This window comes from Aristolochia californica, unplaced genomic scaffold (assembly GCF_029961685.1).
Source record: "Aristolochia californica isolate CCGP_79_NKW_82.1479 unplaced genomic scaffold, dmAriCali1.0.hap1 SCAF_12, whole genome shotgun sequence".
Classification (NCBI taxonomy): domain Eukaryota; kingdom Viridiplantae; phylum Streptophyta; class Magnoliopsida; order Piperales; family Aristolochiaceae; genus Aristolochia; species Aristolochia californica.
The window spans coordinates 18,373,917-18,391,511 of NW_027181793.1; the positions used below are offsets into that span (position 1 = coordinate 18,373,917).

At 41.8% G+C, this 17,595-nt stretch overlaps 1 protein-coding gene across 1 annotated transcript in view; it reads right to left on the reverse strand.

The window, feature by feature from the left end:
• Window positions 1-17,311, reverse strand: part of LOC137945169 (kinesin-like protein KIN-7E, chloroplastic) — a 92,099-nt gene extending 74,788 nt beyond the window's left edge. The window contains exons 1-3 of the mRNA XM_068790941.1: window positions 16,890-17,311; window positions 16,602-16,699; window positions 6,098-6,187 (exon numbers count right to left, since the gene is read on the reverse strand). Of these exons, the coding sequence (XP_068647042.1) occupies window positions 6,098-6,187; window positions 16,602-16,699; window positions 16,890-17,137 (436 nt within the window). The 5' untranslated portion in view covers window positions 17,138-17,311. The remainder of the gene's footprint in view (window positions 1-6,097; window positions 6,188-16,601; window positions 16,700-16,889) is intronic.
• Window positions 17,312-17,595: the final 284 nt, after the last annotated feature.

The following is a 17,595-nucleotide window of genomic DNA, read 5'->3' on the forward strand; positions in this document are numbered from 1 at the left end:
ATGATTCCGCTACCGAGCACAATAAGTCCACAGCAATCCTGGAAAGCCCGGGGTACTCCTCAGAAAGGGATTAGGAACCGCACCACTCATCAGCCCATAAAAGAAGATTTCTCCCATTTCCAGGGTAGAAGGAGGTCGCGGCCTTGAAATTTAGTAGCAGCTTGTAAAAGGATTTCCAAATCGGGGATAGACAACGAGGAGCGCCTCCCTCTCTCCACCAATGGACTGGGATCTGAAGATAGTAACTCACCATATTCCTCCACAAATTTCTATGATTGGCATTGAGATTCCAAATCCACTTAAGAAGGAGGGCATTGTTCATGTCCTTTGTAGGTCGTACACCCAAACCACCCCTAGCCCGAGGCTGACAAATCTTCTTCTAACTAACCAAATGATATTTGAATGTGTATTATGAACCTCTCCATAGGAAGCGACGGCGAATAGCATTTTTTTTTTTTAAGAAGAAGAAGAAGATGTATTAATAAAACGAAAGAGAATTACAAAATTTGAGGGAGCACGTCCCTTACAACCAGTGATTGTAGGGTAGCTCCCTGCCTGGCAAGCACATCAGCCGCCGAATTATCGGATCTCGGAATGTGAGACCAAATACAAGGAACAATTGAGGTAATATCTAAAATTTCTTTAAAAGTATCCCAACGCCTCCACGGAGGAGAAGATGCGTTCTCACACCAACCTATCACCACTTTGGAGTCACCTTCAACATGGAGAGGCCCCCTACATTTATCTCTGAAGATACAAAGACCGGAGAGGAGACCATGCAATTCAGCAGACGTAGAGTCTGATATACCAAGGGGTCCGGCATAAGTGAAGAGCTGATTACCGGAATGGTTTGAAATAACTCCTCCGAAACCAGAAATACCAGGGTTGCCAAGAGACGAACCGTCAAAATTTAACTTTAGGAAACCAGGATCAGGAGGAGACCATTCTCTCATGACCGAAGGTTTTTTCCCAATGTGCATCAATGCCAAGTTTCTCCAATTTTCACGAATGGAGAAACCCAGATAAGGAGAGAAAGCTTTCTTGGTTAATAGCCAAGTTGATATTTGCCCAACCACTCTGTCTACAACTCGGTCTAAAGATTCACTTTTTGCATTAAAACGTCTTCTATTTCGCTCATTCCAAAGACCCCACGAGATAAAACTAGTACATGCAGAGAGCATCATCTTTCCAAGACTCGACATTGGGGTACCCATGAGAGATTTACTGAACGAAAGCAGATCAGCCGCCATGCAGAGCTGAAAACCAAACTTTCCAAGAATGTTGATCCACACCTTCCAAGAAAAGCTGCAATGGAGAAGAATATGACTAGTAGTTTCATTTTCAGAGTTGCAGAATGGACATATGGGATCCACTGAAGGGTGACCTCTTCTTCTCAATACGGCTGCCGAGAGAATTTTACCTTGACAGACACTCCACATGAAGATCCTTACCTTCGGAGGGGCACATAAATGCCATACAAATTTGATTTCATTCACCCTCCAAGCCGAGTAACCACTGTTTAAAAAGCCATATGCTGATGAGACCGTGAAGGAACCCTTTTTGTCTGGCCACCAAATGAGCTTGTCAGCCTCCAAAGGACGAATTTTAAACGAAGCAACAAGATCCATCAATCGACTAGCCTACAAAGCCTCACTATCCGAGAGACCTCTTCTAGGATGTAGATTCATGTCCCCCCCCCCTCAAAAGCTTCTGCTACTGATATCTCTCTACGAGTTGTGAGAAGATAAAGACTCCTGAATGCAGCCTGTAGGGGCTCTTGCTCAATCCACAAATCATCCCAAAACTTGAGCGATCTACCATTGCCTGCATAGAATCTACTAGCCGAATGGAATTTTGGAAGCATAAAGTATAATGCCCTCCATATTAGGGAGAGGGCTCTACGATTCCCACCAGACATCCACCAGTGAGGATCCCCACCCACCTTTGTGAGAACCATTTCCTTCCAAAGATTTGAGGAGTGAATATTAAACTTCCATAGCCATTTCAGCAACAAAGCTTGATTCATATCTCTAGTTTTCCGAATTCCTAGGCCACCCATATTTTTTTGGCATGCATACTTCATCCCAGCTAACCAGATGGTACTTGAAAGCATCAATCGATCCCCTCCATAGGAAACGTCTTTTTAGCCTATCCCCGAGTTCCTTTAAAATAGCCACACATTGTACCATTTAGAAGCACCGAATAACTGGCTAAGGAGATGCAGCTTTGAATCCAGAACCTCCATTTGACACCAAATCCCATTCTTTCCAGAAGAATATCTAAAAGCTTCCAATTGACCCTATCGAATGCTTTCTCAAAATCTAGCTTGAGAACAAACCTGGGAAGCTTCAAAATCTTGAAATGATGAAGGAGCTCATGACAAGCAACTGAATCTAGAATGTTCCTCCCTTTGATGAAAGTACTCTGCCCCTGGTGGATGGCAACCCGAAGTACTGCTCAGAGACGGTTGGCAAGGAGACGGACAATCACCTTATAAGTGCTGGTGGTGAGGCAAATAAGCCAAAAGTCTGAAGGAAGCTTTGCCCCGTCTTTTTTGGGAATAAGGGCGATGAATGAAGCCCCTATACTCTTGAAAGCTATGCACCAGTGGTAGAGAGAGTGTACCATATGGGCTATGTCTTCACCAATGAAGGGCCAGCAGTGACAGTAAAATTCTCCATTGAAGTCGTCCGAGCCCAGAGCACGGTCCAGAGGGAGCCCCATAGCTGCTTTCTCAATTTCTCGACTGGAGAAGAGGAGCTCAATAAGATTGGCGGCTGCAATATGGATAGCCATAAGATTGACCCTTTGAAAGAAGGGTCGAACTAACTGGCCTTTAGTGCAAAGATCTGCAAAAAAAAGCTCACCAAATTGTTAGAAATAAGGGATCTGTCGAAGGTAATCCCACCATTGACATAGAGCAATGTAATACGATTGGTTCTTCTCTTGGAAGTGGCAACTGTTAAGTTGGGGATTTCACACTTGTATTGCAGTTGCCCTAGTTTTCTCTTTATATTTGGGGTCGCCGCTATTAGGGTTATTTATTGAGGAGTATCATCAGTTGTGGTTGAGAGAGGTTAGAGAAAAACTCTCGAGTGTGTGTGATTTCTCTTGTAAACTACTTCATCATTATAGTGAATTATTGCAACGGAAGAAGATAGGACATAATCTCCTTGAAGAAAACCTGTATAAATCTTGTGTTTTTTCATGCCTGTTTTTTATTCGTTTGCAATTATTATTGCTCTCATTAGTATTAAATAAAGCGTCTAATTCCTAACAACAACAGCATGAAAAAATTTAGTGTTGGCATCTCCCTCTAAAAACCACTTGAACCGGGCCCTCTGCTTCCAATGCACAAGATTGCAATGAGCGAAGGCTTGTAGTTGCCCATGGAAGGCATAGCGCTGAGCCGATTCAGCAGAGGTCAAGCTTCTTGACTCCTCATCAATGTCAATGGTAGCCACCAGAGCAAGGGTGGAGGCTTTCTCCGCCAAACGGGTGGACTAGTGCTCAAGGGCCTAGGAGCGTAAAAGGGGCTAGAGAAGTTTGAGTTTCACTGGGAGGGACTACCCACTCGAGCCGACAGCAACAATCCTCTTCCAAAAGAGCTGGACCGAAGAATCAAATGTGGGTCATTAATCCAAGCATTGTTGAATCGGAATGGCGGGAGCCCCAACTGCCGAAGTGAGTATCCACCATGATCGGCCAACGATCCGAAACTGCACGCCAAGGACTTTGAGGGTTGCATTGTTATAGAGTCGAAGCCAATCCTCATTGGCGAGGAATCTATCAAGCTTCAATAAAATAGGGGGTTGCCTACCGTTGGACCAAGTGAAGGTTTTCCCGGACAAAGCAATTTCATCAAGCTCCCAGCATCCAATGAAGTCGGCAAAGAGCCTCATAGAGGAAGTGATTCTCCTAGATGGCAGGGACTTCTCATGGCAAAACCAAGTCACATTGAAGTCCCCAGCAAGCAACAAAGGAACTGGCCATCTCTGACAGACCGATAGTTATCGGTGAGATTTGATATTCCTAAATTAGGACATTTAGCCTTTCTCTTTATCTCCCAAAGAAAATTATTGAATAGCTTGCAGAAATGTCTTCCTTCACACTCCCTTCTTTGGGTAATGCTTTTTGGAAGATCGTTGGAGTTGTTATATGGTGCTTGTGGCTAGAAAAGAATAATAGGGTCTTTCCAATGAGATCAACTTGGTGTTCTTACTAAAAAATCAGTTCACATGGTGCTCATATACAAATGCCTTCATGAATTATACAGGTGCTGCCTTAAGACTCAACTAAGAAAATGTTGTTGTATGCAATTCTGCTGTAAAACAGGTCTGCATGGAAGGTTGGACTCCCCCACAGTTAGACTTCTACAAATTCAATGTTGATGGTAGTTAAAGAGGAAATCCTGGACCATGGGGGTTTGGTGGCATCATAAGAGATCACAGGGGTTGTACCTTGTTAAGGAATAGTCCCACATGGATTACTGAGTACAAAGATCTTGAGTTTATTAGCTGGGAAAGAGGTTTCCTACAGTGATTAGTCATTTTGGGATGGGTTTTGGACCCAACTTAACATGGTATCAGAGCAGGTACTCATGTGTGGGCCTGCACCTAAAAACTATCTACTTGTAGAGCCACAAAAGAGGGCCTATACCTAAACTATCCACTTGTAGAGCAACAAAAGAGGGTCTACACCTAAACTGCCTACTCCTAAATTATCCACTTGTAGAACCACAAAAGAGGGTCTACACCTAAACTGCCTATTCCTAAATTATCCACTTGTAGAACCACAAAAGAAGGTTTATACGTGAGAGGGAGTGTTAAGGAATAGTCCCACATGGATTACTAAGTACGAAGATCTTGAGTTTGTTAGTTGGGAAAGAGGTTTCCTAAGGTGGCTAGTCATTTTGGGATGGACCTTGGACCCAACTTAACATTACTATGCTATTCAGGACCTGTTGGACCAGTAATGCTATGGAAGAAGTACTGGCAATTCTTCAAGAACTTATTCTTTATTGTCAACACGTCAACCAGCCATTAATCATCGAAGGTGATTTTGTCATAGTAGTCTCATGGGGTAACAGTTTAGGGTTCCACCATCGAGATTTGATTGGCACATCCTTCAAATTTACAGATCTAATGATAATTTTACAGATTGTCAGGCAGCAAGTGCTTCGTTCAGCAAACTCTTTGGCACATACTCTTGCTAAAAAATGAATCTTACACCAACAACCAGTTGAAAATTTAGCCATAATATGAACTATTTCTTTCATTTGTTTTATTTTCCAATATACTAATATAGGGTACTAAGTATGTAAGGCTCCTTGCCCATTTTTTCTTTTTAATAAATCTTGACAGAATGTTTAAAAAAAAAGGTTTATTGGCACATTTTTGAATGAAGGTGGATAATCTAATCCTACTCCATCATGAGAGAGTAGCCCGTATTGCTTAGGATCCTACTAACGATCGCAAGATAAAGCACATCAAGGTAGATGGACTTTGTCCATGAAAAAACCAATGTGATGTGGTCTCTACTCATGAAACAATTGATGCGATGTGATTTCTACTCTATTATTGTCATCCAAAATCAGTTGGCTAATATTCTCAGAAAACCTGTCAGCACTTACTCCAAGACAATTTGTCGCAAGTTAACAACATCAATGTGCATCTCCAGCATGAGAGGAAGTGTATAGATTAAGCCTAGGAGAAGTGAAGTGTACAGGTTGAGTACTAGGGACTTAAGTGAATTTAGGGTTCTGTAATACAATATGGAGAACTAGCAGCAAAAGGGGACTACAACTACTTATTTGAGGAAGGAATCTATCTATTTAGCTTTTTCTACCATCCGTATTTTTGCAGCAAGTGAAAATAAAATCACGGGTTTTATCAGGAGTAAAACAACAAACACAGTTACTCCCAAGCCAACCCAAGTCAAGGTAACAAGACTCCAATTTGTATTAATAGAAATAAAACATTTTTAAAAAAAACCAAGCATACAGTCAATGCGATAGAGGGATAAAAAAAAACCTCCTAAGGCCAAAAAACTACAACAATCAATAACACAGAAATTAAAAGGGTATTAAATGAGTTACCATTAATTCCTTGCATTGCACCACTTACAACATGCTGTGCAGCAACATCATAAACATGGCGTGTGGTGGTTGCTGGCCCAAATACTCTATCTACAAAACAACATAAATGGCATAAAATTTTTTCCTTTGAAAAAAGTTATCATATTACTATCATGTTAAAAAAATATTTATTTTATGCAAATAAAGCTAGGGTGGTTCCATTAGAAAATCATCATAGAAAGAAAAATAAAAGCATAGGACATATACTAAAAGCTGAGATCTTTTTGCTTGCAAGTAAATGAATGTACAGACCATAAATTAATGCCCAGCTAGCAAGCACTGAAAACAATAATTTAAAGAGTGGGTTTCACACACAAAGTGTAGAAGTGAAAGAGAAACAAGATCTGGAAAATTCTATACTCAAAATTTTCTTTTAGAAGACGACAAGTATCCTACTTGTAAGACTTACTTGCTCTTCAAGTAAAATTGAGCCCAGTTACACCTTAAAACAAAAATAAGACACAAAAGACCAACTAACTAGGCCCACCACATCCAAATACAAATAAAACCTATTAAGTAGTCAACCAGTAAAAGAAACAAAACAAAAGTATGGACTAGTATTTGTGGGCTTCCTTAAGCCTAACAAGTTTAAGCTTTGTTATATCTTTCACTCCAACCACATGCAAGGCCTACTACATAAGTACATCCTGCAAGTGGAGAATTTGTCCTTTGTGAAAAAGTGATTAAGTTACAAAATAAGATGAAAAGTATAAAGAGAAGGAAAAGAAGAGAGAAGAGCAGTTTTACATTGTTAAGTTGTGGAGCCTAATCAACACCCTACGCCGAGTCGGCATGCGGATCGACCTTCGCGATAAGGTCGTCGTGGGGGTTGGAAAGGGGGCAGGAAGCCCCCCTCCTGGGAGTGTGGGGGCAGAGCCTCCGCTCGGTCCACGATATATTAACTACTGTTTCATTAAGGGTAGTTAGGGAATTTTATTTTTGTATCGCGGTTGCCCTAATTTTTTCTTTATAATTGAGGGGCAGTGCTATTAGGGTTTTCTCACCACCGAGGAGTTGGGGTTGCAGCCCGAGAGAGGTTAGAAAAAATACTTGTAAGTGTGTACAATTTCTCTTGTAAACTATTTCATCTTTATAGTTAATTACTGCAACGGCAGAAGACAGGACATAGTCTCACCTTGAGGTGAACCTGTATAAATTTTGTTATTTGTTTTCGTGTTTGTTTTTATTTTCTTCCGCGATTATTATTATTGCTCTCGTTAGTTTGGAATTAGGTCATCTAATTCCTAACAAGTGGTATCAAAGTTCGATGGTATGGATGTTGCGTTCTAGAGGATGCAGATCGAAGATTTTATGTACAGTAAAAAGTTGCACACACCAATTTTGGATATGAAACTAGAAAGTATGAAAGATGATGAGTGAATATTTTAACACTGCCGAAGAATATTGCTCACAACGTGGCGTCGGAGAAAACCATAGCGGGGATGATGAATATTTTATCTGACATGTATGAGAAGCCTTTCGCAAATAATAAGGTACATCTCATGAAAAAACTCTTCAATTTAAAGATGACAGAAAATACATCAATGGCATCACATTTGAATGAGTTTAGCACGATTGTAAATCAATTGACCTCTGTTCAAATTAAATTTGATGATGAGGTTCGTGTTTTAATTCTTTTGGCATCTCTGCCAAATTGTTGGAAGCCTATGAGGGTTGCGGTCAGCAATTCCATAGGCAATGGGAAGTTGATCTTTAATGATGTTCGGGATACCATTTTTGCAGAGGAAGTTTGTTAAATTGGGTCCAACGCCCTATCCCAAAATGACTAGCCAACTTAGGAAACCTCTTTACCAACTAATAAACTCAAGATCTTTGTACTCACTAATCTATGTGAGACTATTCCTTAACACTCCCCCTCACGTGTAGACTCTCTTTTGTGGCTCTACAAGTAGATAATTTAGGAGTAGGCAGTTTAGGTGTAGGCCGACTTTTGTGGCTCTACAAGTGGATAGTTTTAGGTGTAGGCCCTCTTTTATGGCTCTACAAGTAAATAGTTTAGGTGCAGGCCCACATATGGTACCTACTCTGATACCATGTTAAGTGGGTCCAAGGCCCATCCCATAATGACTAGCCAACTTAGGAAACCTCTTTACCAACTAATAAACTCAAGATCTTTGTACTCACTAATCTATGTGGGACTATTCCTTAACAAAGTTCATAGAAAGGACTCTGGAGAATCGTCAACATCTAATTCTGCCCCAAGTGTCGATACTAGGGACAGGAACTTCGAGAGGAATTCCAACAAGGGCAACGGTAGAGGGAAGTCAAGGAATGGTAGAAGCAAGTCCAAATTCAGAAGGAATGTGGAATGCTGGAATTGTGGCAAGTCTGGTCACATAAAGAAGAACTGCAGAGCACCAAAGAAAGATGAAAAGAAAAAGGATGCTACAAATGCGATGACTGAAGAGTTACAAGATGTTTTACTCTTGTCAGTTGATAGCCCTATTGACTCTTGGGTGTTAGATTCAGGAGCTTCTTTTCATACCACCGCACATCGTGAAATCATGAAGAATTATGTTGTTGAAGATCATGGGAAGGCGTATCTTGCTGATGGAGAACCTTTGGATAATGTCAGTATTGGTAATGTTAATTTGAGGATGTCAAACGGGACAGTGTAGAAAATTCACAAGGTGAGACATGTACCAAAACTGATGCGTAATCTGATCTCAGTAGGGCAACTTGATGATGAAGGTCATAATGTGACTTTTAATGGTGCTGCTTGGAAAGTCACTAAGGGAGCTATGGTTGTTGCACGAGGAGTTAAAACTAGAACGTTTTACATCACTTCCAGTTGCAGAGACACGGTTGCAGTTGTTGATGTTGTTATTGAATCTGATTGTGGCATTACAAACTCGGTCACATGAGTGAGAAGGGAATGAAAGTGCTTCAGTCCAAAGGGAAGCTACCAAGGTTGAAAACTGTAAACAACAATTTGTGTGAAGGTTGTATTTTCAGCAAGGAGAAAAGGGTTAGCTTTTCTAAGGCTGAAAAGGAGCAAAAGACAACAAAATTGTAGTTAGTTCACACAGATGTGTGGAGACCTTCAACTATTACTTCCCTTGGTGGTTCTAACTATTATGTGACATTTATTGATAATGCAAGCAGAAAGGTATGGGTTTATTTCCTGAAAAGAAAATTTGATGTCTTTGATACCTTCAAGAGATGGAGAGCAATGGTTGAGAATGAGACAGATTTGAAGGTAAAGTGTCTGCAGTCAGATAATGAGGGAGAATACATAGATGATGATTTCAAGTGGTCTTGTGCTGATAATGGAATCAAGATGAAGAAGACCATTCCTGGAAAACCTCAACAAAATGGTGTGGTAGAGAGAATGAATAGGACTTTGAACGAGCGTGCTAGGAGCATGAGATTGCATGCAGGGTTGCCAAAGATGTTCTAGTCTAAGACTATTAACACCGTTGCCTATTTGATCAACAGAGGTCCCTCAAAATACCAGAAGAGGTCTAGAGCGGCAAAGAGATAAATCTTTCTTTCTTGAAAGTTTTTGGTTGTGTTTCTAATATTCATATTGATTCTGCTGTTAGAAATAAACTCGATGCTAAATCTAAGATATGTTTCTTTATTGGCTATGGTGGTACCGAGTTTGGTTATCACTTCTGGGATGACCAAAGTCGTAAGGTTATCAAGAGCAAGGATGTGATCTTCAATGAAGGTGCCTTGTATAAAGACAGGTTGAGAACAGAATCTGAGAGCACAAGTGATAAAGCCAAGAAGTCTAAAGTGATTCAGTTGAGAGATCTTCCAATTATTGAGATGGAGAATATTACTTAGGATGACCAGGAAAATCTAACCCCCAGAAGTAAATCAGAACATTCCTGTAACTGAACTCAGGAGATCTGCCAGAACTAGCAGACCACCACAGAGGTACTCCCCTACACTAAATTATATTATGTTGACTGATAAAGGTGAACCAGAGAGTTATGAGGAAGCCATGCAAGCTGATGAATCAACCAAGTAGGAGTTGGCCATTCGGGATGAGATGAATTCACTTTTATCCAATCAGACATGGCAGTTGACCGAGTTACCAAAAGACAAGAAGGACTTGCAGAATAAATGGGTGTACCGAATAAAAGACAAACATTATGGCAGCAAGCAGTACAAGGCAAGACTGGTGGTAAAGGGTTTTCAACAAAAAGAAGGCATTGACTACACTGAGATTTTCTCACCAGTAGTGAAATTGACACTATTAGAACAGTGCTTAGACTAATGGCAAATGAAGACTTGCACTTAGAGCAGTTGGATGTAAAGACAACATTTCTTCATGGTGATTTGGAGGAAGAAATTTACATGATGCAGCCGTAGGGTTTCAAAGCACATGGAAAAGAGAAAATGGTGTGCAAACTTCAAAAGAGCTTGAATGGTCTTAAACAAGCTCCTAAACAATGGTATAAGAAGTTTGACACCTTTATGAGTAGTAATGGTATCTTGAGGTGTCAGGCGAATCGTTGTTGTTATGTCAAGAAACTTAATGACTCCTACATCATCCCACTGCTATATGTTGATGACATGTTGATAGCAAGTGCTTGCAAATAGGAAATAGATAAGTTGAAAAAGGAATTGTACAAGAAGTTTGCAATGAAGAATTTGGGTGCTGCAAAACAAATCCTTGGAATGAGGCTTACTAGGGACATTGATGTCTTGAAAATGTCACAAGAAGAATATGTGAAGAAGGTGTTGAGCAAATTCAACATAAATGATGCAAAACCAATGAGTACTCCTTTGGCGAATCACTTTAGGCTATCTAAAGAGCAGTCACCTTCTATAGAGCAGGAGCAAACCAACATGGTCAATGTGCCTTATGCTTCTACTATTGGCAGTCTCATGTATGCCATGGTGTGCACTAGACCAGACATAGATCATGTAGAGGGAGTTGTGAGCAAATATATGAGTAATCCGGGTAAGCAAGATTGGGAAGCAGTGAAGTGAATTCTCAGGTATTTGAGAGGCACTGCAGACTCAGCCTTATGTTTCAGAAAGTCAAACTTGGGATTACAAGGTTATGTAGTTGCTGACATGGCTGAAGACATTGATGGCAGGAAGAGTACCACTAGATATGTATATACATTGGGTGGTACAGCAGTTAGTTGGGTCTCTAAGTTGTAGAAGATAGTTGCTCTTTCCACTACTGAAGCAAAATATATTGTCATGACCGAAGCCAACAAAGAGATGGTATGGTTGCAGTCCTCTAGGAAGATTTAGGTCTCAAGCATGGGAAGAATGTGTGGAATTGTGACAGTCAGAGTGTTATTCATTTAGCAAAGAATTTTGCTTATCATGCCAGAATGAAGCACGTATAAGTGTGTTATCACTTCATCAGATTGGCTCTAGAGGATGGAGTCTTAGCACTTGAGAAGATTCAAGGAAGTCAGAATTCGGCTGATATGTTACGATTGAGAAATTGAAGTTGTATGCAACTTCAGTTGGACGTCTCTCTGAGGATTGAGATGATGTTGTTGTTGCAGATGAGATATTGGCGATGGATTAGTCTCCAAGTGGGAGATTGTTAAGTTGTGGAGCCTAATCAACACCCTACATTGAGTTGATACGCGGATCAACCTTCACAGTAAGGTCACCGTGGGGGTTGGAGCCCTCCTCCTAATGGTGTGGGGGCAAAGCCCCCGCCCTGTCCATGATATATTAACTATTATCACATTAAGGGCAGTTTGGAAATTTTACCCCTTGTATTGTGGCTGCCCTAATTTTCTCTTTATAATTGAGGGGCGCCGCTATTAGGGTTTTATCATCACCAAGGAGTTGTGGAGTTGCAGCCTGAGAGAGGTTAGAGAAAACACCTGTAAGCGTGTGTTATTTCTCTTATAAACTATTTCATCTTTATAGTGGATTACTGCAACGGCGGAAGACAAGACGCAGTTTCACCTTGAGGCAAACCTGTATAAATCTTGTTGTTTGTTTTAGTGCTTATTTTTCTTTTCTTCCGCGATTATTATTATTGCTCTCATTAGTTTGGAATTAGGGCATTTAATTCCTAACATACATCTGTTAAAGAAGCAATTATAGAAGAGTCTTACATGACTCTCATATGAAGAAGTCTCAAAGAAGGAGAACTAATATGGTGGAATGTGAAAGGAATCTAATGGAAAAAGTTTCACTGGAGTGTTTTAGTCGGAACAGTTTTAGTTATTTTAGTCTTATACTCATGTTCAGTTATTTAATTATTCTAGAACTTATCTTAAGTTATAATCAAGTCAATGAATTATCTCTTTTTCAAAAATTCAACATGCTATCAAAGCAAGTAGTTTTGTGAGTTGACTTGGTCAACCCTCCAAGATAATGTGATCCTTTTCTTATCTGTTATCTCTATTAGTTTAGGTTTGTGTTCTTCTTTTTCTTCCTCATTGATGTTTTTTAATCCCAATGCCCATTTTTCCTTGACGTTTGTACCTCTATAATATTTTCTTTATACTGCAAATTATATATTGACGGAAAGGATTTTGAATCTAGTTTCCAACAGAAAAAGGATTTGGCCAATTGGAGTTTTCGACAAAGAGAAGTCGACATCTAAAGCAACAAAGGTTAAACAACAAGAAATATTTGAGCAAAAATAGAATGTTTTGTTTTTCGAGGCATTTTATACCAGCAAAAACAAGACTTCATATGAAAAATTATATCTCTAAAGAAAGATCTTTGAGTCTAGTATTCTTTAGAAACAAGCCATTTGTGATTCTGAGTTGTATCTTAGGAAATATCTATATTTGAAGTAGAAAAGGTCAATTCTGTCGAAAGTCTCTCTTTTTTCCTTATTTCTTCATGCATTGGCATGAATTGTGTTTCCTTTTATCATAGAGAATCCTACTAGGTCCTCAGAACATCACCTCTCTACCACTACTGATAAGTCCTCACTTCAATCTCAGATTGCTGGCCTCAACCTGATTGAGGAACAAAGGTGTCTCACTTATGCTGAATTCTCTAATCACATTTCTCTCCAAAATAAACTTCAATCCATTCTTCACACTGAACGGATGCAATGGAAGTTGTTGGGCTTTCTTTCATTCTATTGCCTCGGCCCACCGGAGGACTAACCAAGCCACTTCTTTGACAATAGACAATGAGGTTACTTCGGATAGGGCCTCTATTACTGATGCTCTTCATAGTTTTTTCACATATCTTCACAAGGAAGACTGCCACCACCAACTCCGACTGCCTCACCTTTGCTTCACCTTGATCTCTCCTATCTTGGCGGCCTTTATTGAGCTCCCTTTCTCGGACCTTGAAGTTGAGGACACTGTTATGGGTCTCCCCCGAGATAGGGCCTCGAGCTACCTTGAGGACGAACGTTATCTCCATGGTTCGCAACTTCTATGATCGTGGCATCACTTTTAAAAGTATCGGTCCCTCCCTTATTCTTTGGTGCCTAAGAAAGCCAATGTTGAGCATCCGCACGATTTTAGACTGATTAGTCTTGTCTCTAGCAAGTACAATATTACTGCTCGCATCCAGGCTCGTTGTCTAAAGGTTGTTCTTCCACCACCATCCACTACAGTCAAAGTGCTTTTATCCATGGCCGAGACATTCTTGACTCCGCCATGGCCACTCACGAGATTATTGATCACTAACCTTGAAAAGGTTTTTGACCGCATGAGCTGGTCCCTCCTGGATGATATCTTACAACGCATGGGCTTTGGTGACCAATGGAGAGTTTGGATTCAAAGTTGCATCTCATCGTTCCCATACTCTCTACTTCTCAATGACACTGTTTGTGGCTTCTTCCATGGTTCCCGTGGCATATAGCAAGAAGACCCCCTCTCCCCACTGCTCTTCAATATTATTGCCGAGTACCTGTCCTCTATGTTTGACTCTGCTCGTACCCTTGGGTGGCTAAATGCCGTCTCGGACCAGAGTTACTTTGATATTCCACTGCTGTAGTTTGCTGACGACACTATTTGCTTTGGTACCGGCACGTTTGATCAAATCCACAATATCAAAGCCCTACTTGGCCTATTTGAGATCACTTCTGGTTAGAATATTAATTGAAGGAAGATAACTATTATGGGTACCATATCGACCCCCCTCTTCTCTAGCTTATGGCACACTCTAGGTTGCTCGATTGCATCTCTCCCATTCTCCTACCTCAACCTCCCTCTTATTGATAGCAGGCCTCGGATGGGGCTCTAGGCCCCAGTAATTGAAAGGCTTGAGCAGCAGCTGTCTACTTGGAAGGGTAGGCCTCTCTCCAAAGTTGGCAATCGCTTGTGCCTTGCCCCGCCTCCATTTGTTGGCACATTGATCAAGAGACTACTTATGTGGCATGGCACCAGTAATGATTTTCACTATCACCTCGTCAACTAGGATGATGTTAGTATGCCGAAGTCCTTGGGCGGTCTAGGGATCAGATGTACCAAGGAGATGGGATCTGCCCTCCTACTAAAGTTGTTTTGGAAACTCAACTCCAGATTAGCGGCCTTCTGGAAACCGATGGTGTCCTCCGAGCTCCGGCATCTTGGGGTTACATGGATCACAGATGGCAGCAAGTGTCATGTCTCCTCCATTTTCAAAACCATGTTCCATCTATTCACAGTCTTCCGCTCTGCCATTCGTTAATTCGTTAGTGATGGGTCCAACCTTTGCTTTTGGACTGATTGGTGGTCGAGTTATGGTCCTTTTGCCTCCTCATTCCCCCCACTTCTCTAGCTTACCACTTGTCGTGATCTCTCTATTGCCGATGCTTGGGGTAATGGCTCCTCGGGCCTTCGTCTGAGGTGCTGCCTCACTGATGAAGAAGCCACTACTATCTGTGACCTGATTAACAGACTTAGTGGTATTAAGCTTTGCATGTGGCTGACCGGATGATTTGGCTCCCTTTTTTTTTTTTTTAATATTGGATGATTTGGCTCCCTTAAAACAATGGACTTTTCTAGGTTTGCTCTACCTATAGACTCCTCATGGGATGGACTAGGCTCCCTGCCACTCATCCGGCTGCCATTGTTTGGCATCTCATGGCACCCCATCGAGTGAGATTCATCCTATGGAGTGTCTGCCACAATAGAGTCCTCACTGCTGACAATCTCATCCGGCGTGGCAATTCCTCTTCTAACCCCCATTGCCCTTTTTTGTGGATTAGAGTATGAGACTGCTTGTCACATTCTTCTGCACTGCTCCTTCGCCTGGTAGATGTGGACTTCACTGCTTAACAGTATGGGTATCCAGTTTTTCATCCCTCAAGATTTGAGCACCATGTGTAGCTACCCCTCTAGGTTCCTCTACCCAACCTAGGTATGCTCCTCTTATCTGCCTATGTTGCCCACATCCCTTGGTGCCTTTGGAAGGAGAGGAACTCTCAACGCTTTGATTGTGTTTCTCACTCAACTGCTAAAGTCATTTACACTGCTACGGGCCTCATATCTACCTGGATTCGCACTAGAAAGGAATTCAAGTCTTTCATGTGCCCCTCTTCGTACCAACTGGAAGGTAATGCTTAGATGTCCACTCTATCACCCCCCCCCCCCCCCCTGCCGATCATTTTAAGCTCAACTTTGATGGCAGCGCTCTCGATGAATCCTGGGATGGCAGGTTTTGGTGGGGTGATCTTTGACCTAGCAGCTCAGCTATTATCTCCTACTACGGCCACTCGGCATTGCTGACTCGACCACGACGGAGATCTCGGGTCTCCTCCATGGCCTTCGTATCTTTCAGAATCATTTCAGTGGCCCACCCATTGTGGAAGGGGACTCCCAGGTGGTCATTGGTTGGTGCTCATCTGCCTCATTCCCTCCATGGCATTGGCAAACCATACCCACAACGCAAGAAACCGTACTATCCAGATTGCTGAACTTGGAATTGAATTTCCGATTATTTCTCTCGAGCCAAAGACACCAATGGAAGTCAGCAAGGCAAGCAAAGAGCAGAAGCTTGCCAATTTTAGGAAGAGGAGTCCCAAGCACCATCTGAAAAGTCCCAAGCCCATCTGAATGCCAATTTTCTGGAACTAAACGCTACCACTTGCTCCTTTGTGTCTTCCTTTTGTATTCATCTTTTTCTCCATCTTTTTTTTTTATTTCTTTGTTTTTATTTGCACCCGAAAAATGTTTAATAGTTACTATAATACTGAACTGAACAGTAACCAGTAACACTGATGACGATATATTAATCATGAAATGCCAGGGTAGTCTTGCGTAGGAGGATTCAGAAACGCACAATGACAAAACCAAAAGATCTGAAGACCATGCAAAGACAGAAATAAAAATTTTTAAGTTTCACCCAAGGACTGAGCAAACTAACTTACAAAAAGCTACTTCAGCAGGACCAATTGATTAGTCCATGCCAAATAAGTCACTTTTGGAAGCAACATGGCATTGGTGACACCAAATTTCATACAAAAAACAAGTAACAAATTTCTTCTAATTAGCAACACTTAAATCATCCTTGCCTTTTTCACGGAAAAAAGAAAAGAAAGAAGGATACTGACCAAAACCATAAGCTATTGCCGGATTGTACTCGTTCCGAACCGTGCAATCCCCATCAGCGTACCAAGCTATCTCGTCTCCCTTATTTATCTCCCTTGGACTTTAAAATTAACACAGCAGCAACATATGAACCCAAAACGAAAACGCAAATTGTCTTTAAGAATAGACAGCAAAGTTTTTCAAAGCAAAATGATGGCCAGAGCTAAAAAAAATCCAGAAAACAACCACACTACAACAAACAGAACCGAAAATCCAGCCACAACCTCGCCGGAAGAGAGAGCGTGTCTAACCTGAGAGGGCGAAACCGGACAGTGACGGTGACATTCTCCTTAGGCATGGTTAAATCAGGCCGGTCGGAGATCGGAGTGGCTGGGCGCGACGTGGAAGGCTGAGATACAAACGGCGTAGGCGGTCGACCACCTCCTGTCGGAGTAGTTGGCCGCCCGCCACCCTTTCCCGCCAGTGGTGGCGGTTTTCTCTGCCGGAATGGCGAAATGCTGCTCGACGATCGCTGCGGCCTTGAGCTTACGCTCGACATTTTCTTCACAAAAGGCGCAAAAGGTACAGGAAAATGGCTTTCCGAGCAATAAAGTCTTCGTTAAAAAAAAAAAGGCTTCCTCTGTCTTTAGGTTTGGAGGTAAAAGAAAGAGAGAGGAGGGAAAGGCCGAGGATGGCAGAGGTCGCCGACCAAACTCACATGTTGTCGTTCGCTGCCGTCTTCCATCTCAATTCTGCCCCCGTGAATTTTTAATGAGAGAGAATTTTACTGTAACAACCCTCAGAAACGGCGATTATTCATTATTTGCAACCAGAAAAACCGCGAGGGCGAATCTCCCGCCACGCACGCCGTCTGAATCCGATGGGCTCTGCCCCACTGGAGTCTGGAGAGGGTCTCGGCCATCTCCATAAGACGCTTTTAGCCCACCCACAGATTAAAAGAACCGCCTCGGGCCTCTAGCTGGGTCTCGAAGCTTATAATGAACAAAGGCCCATTTC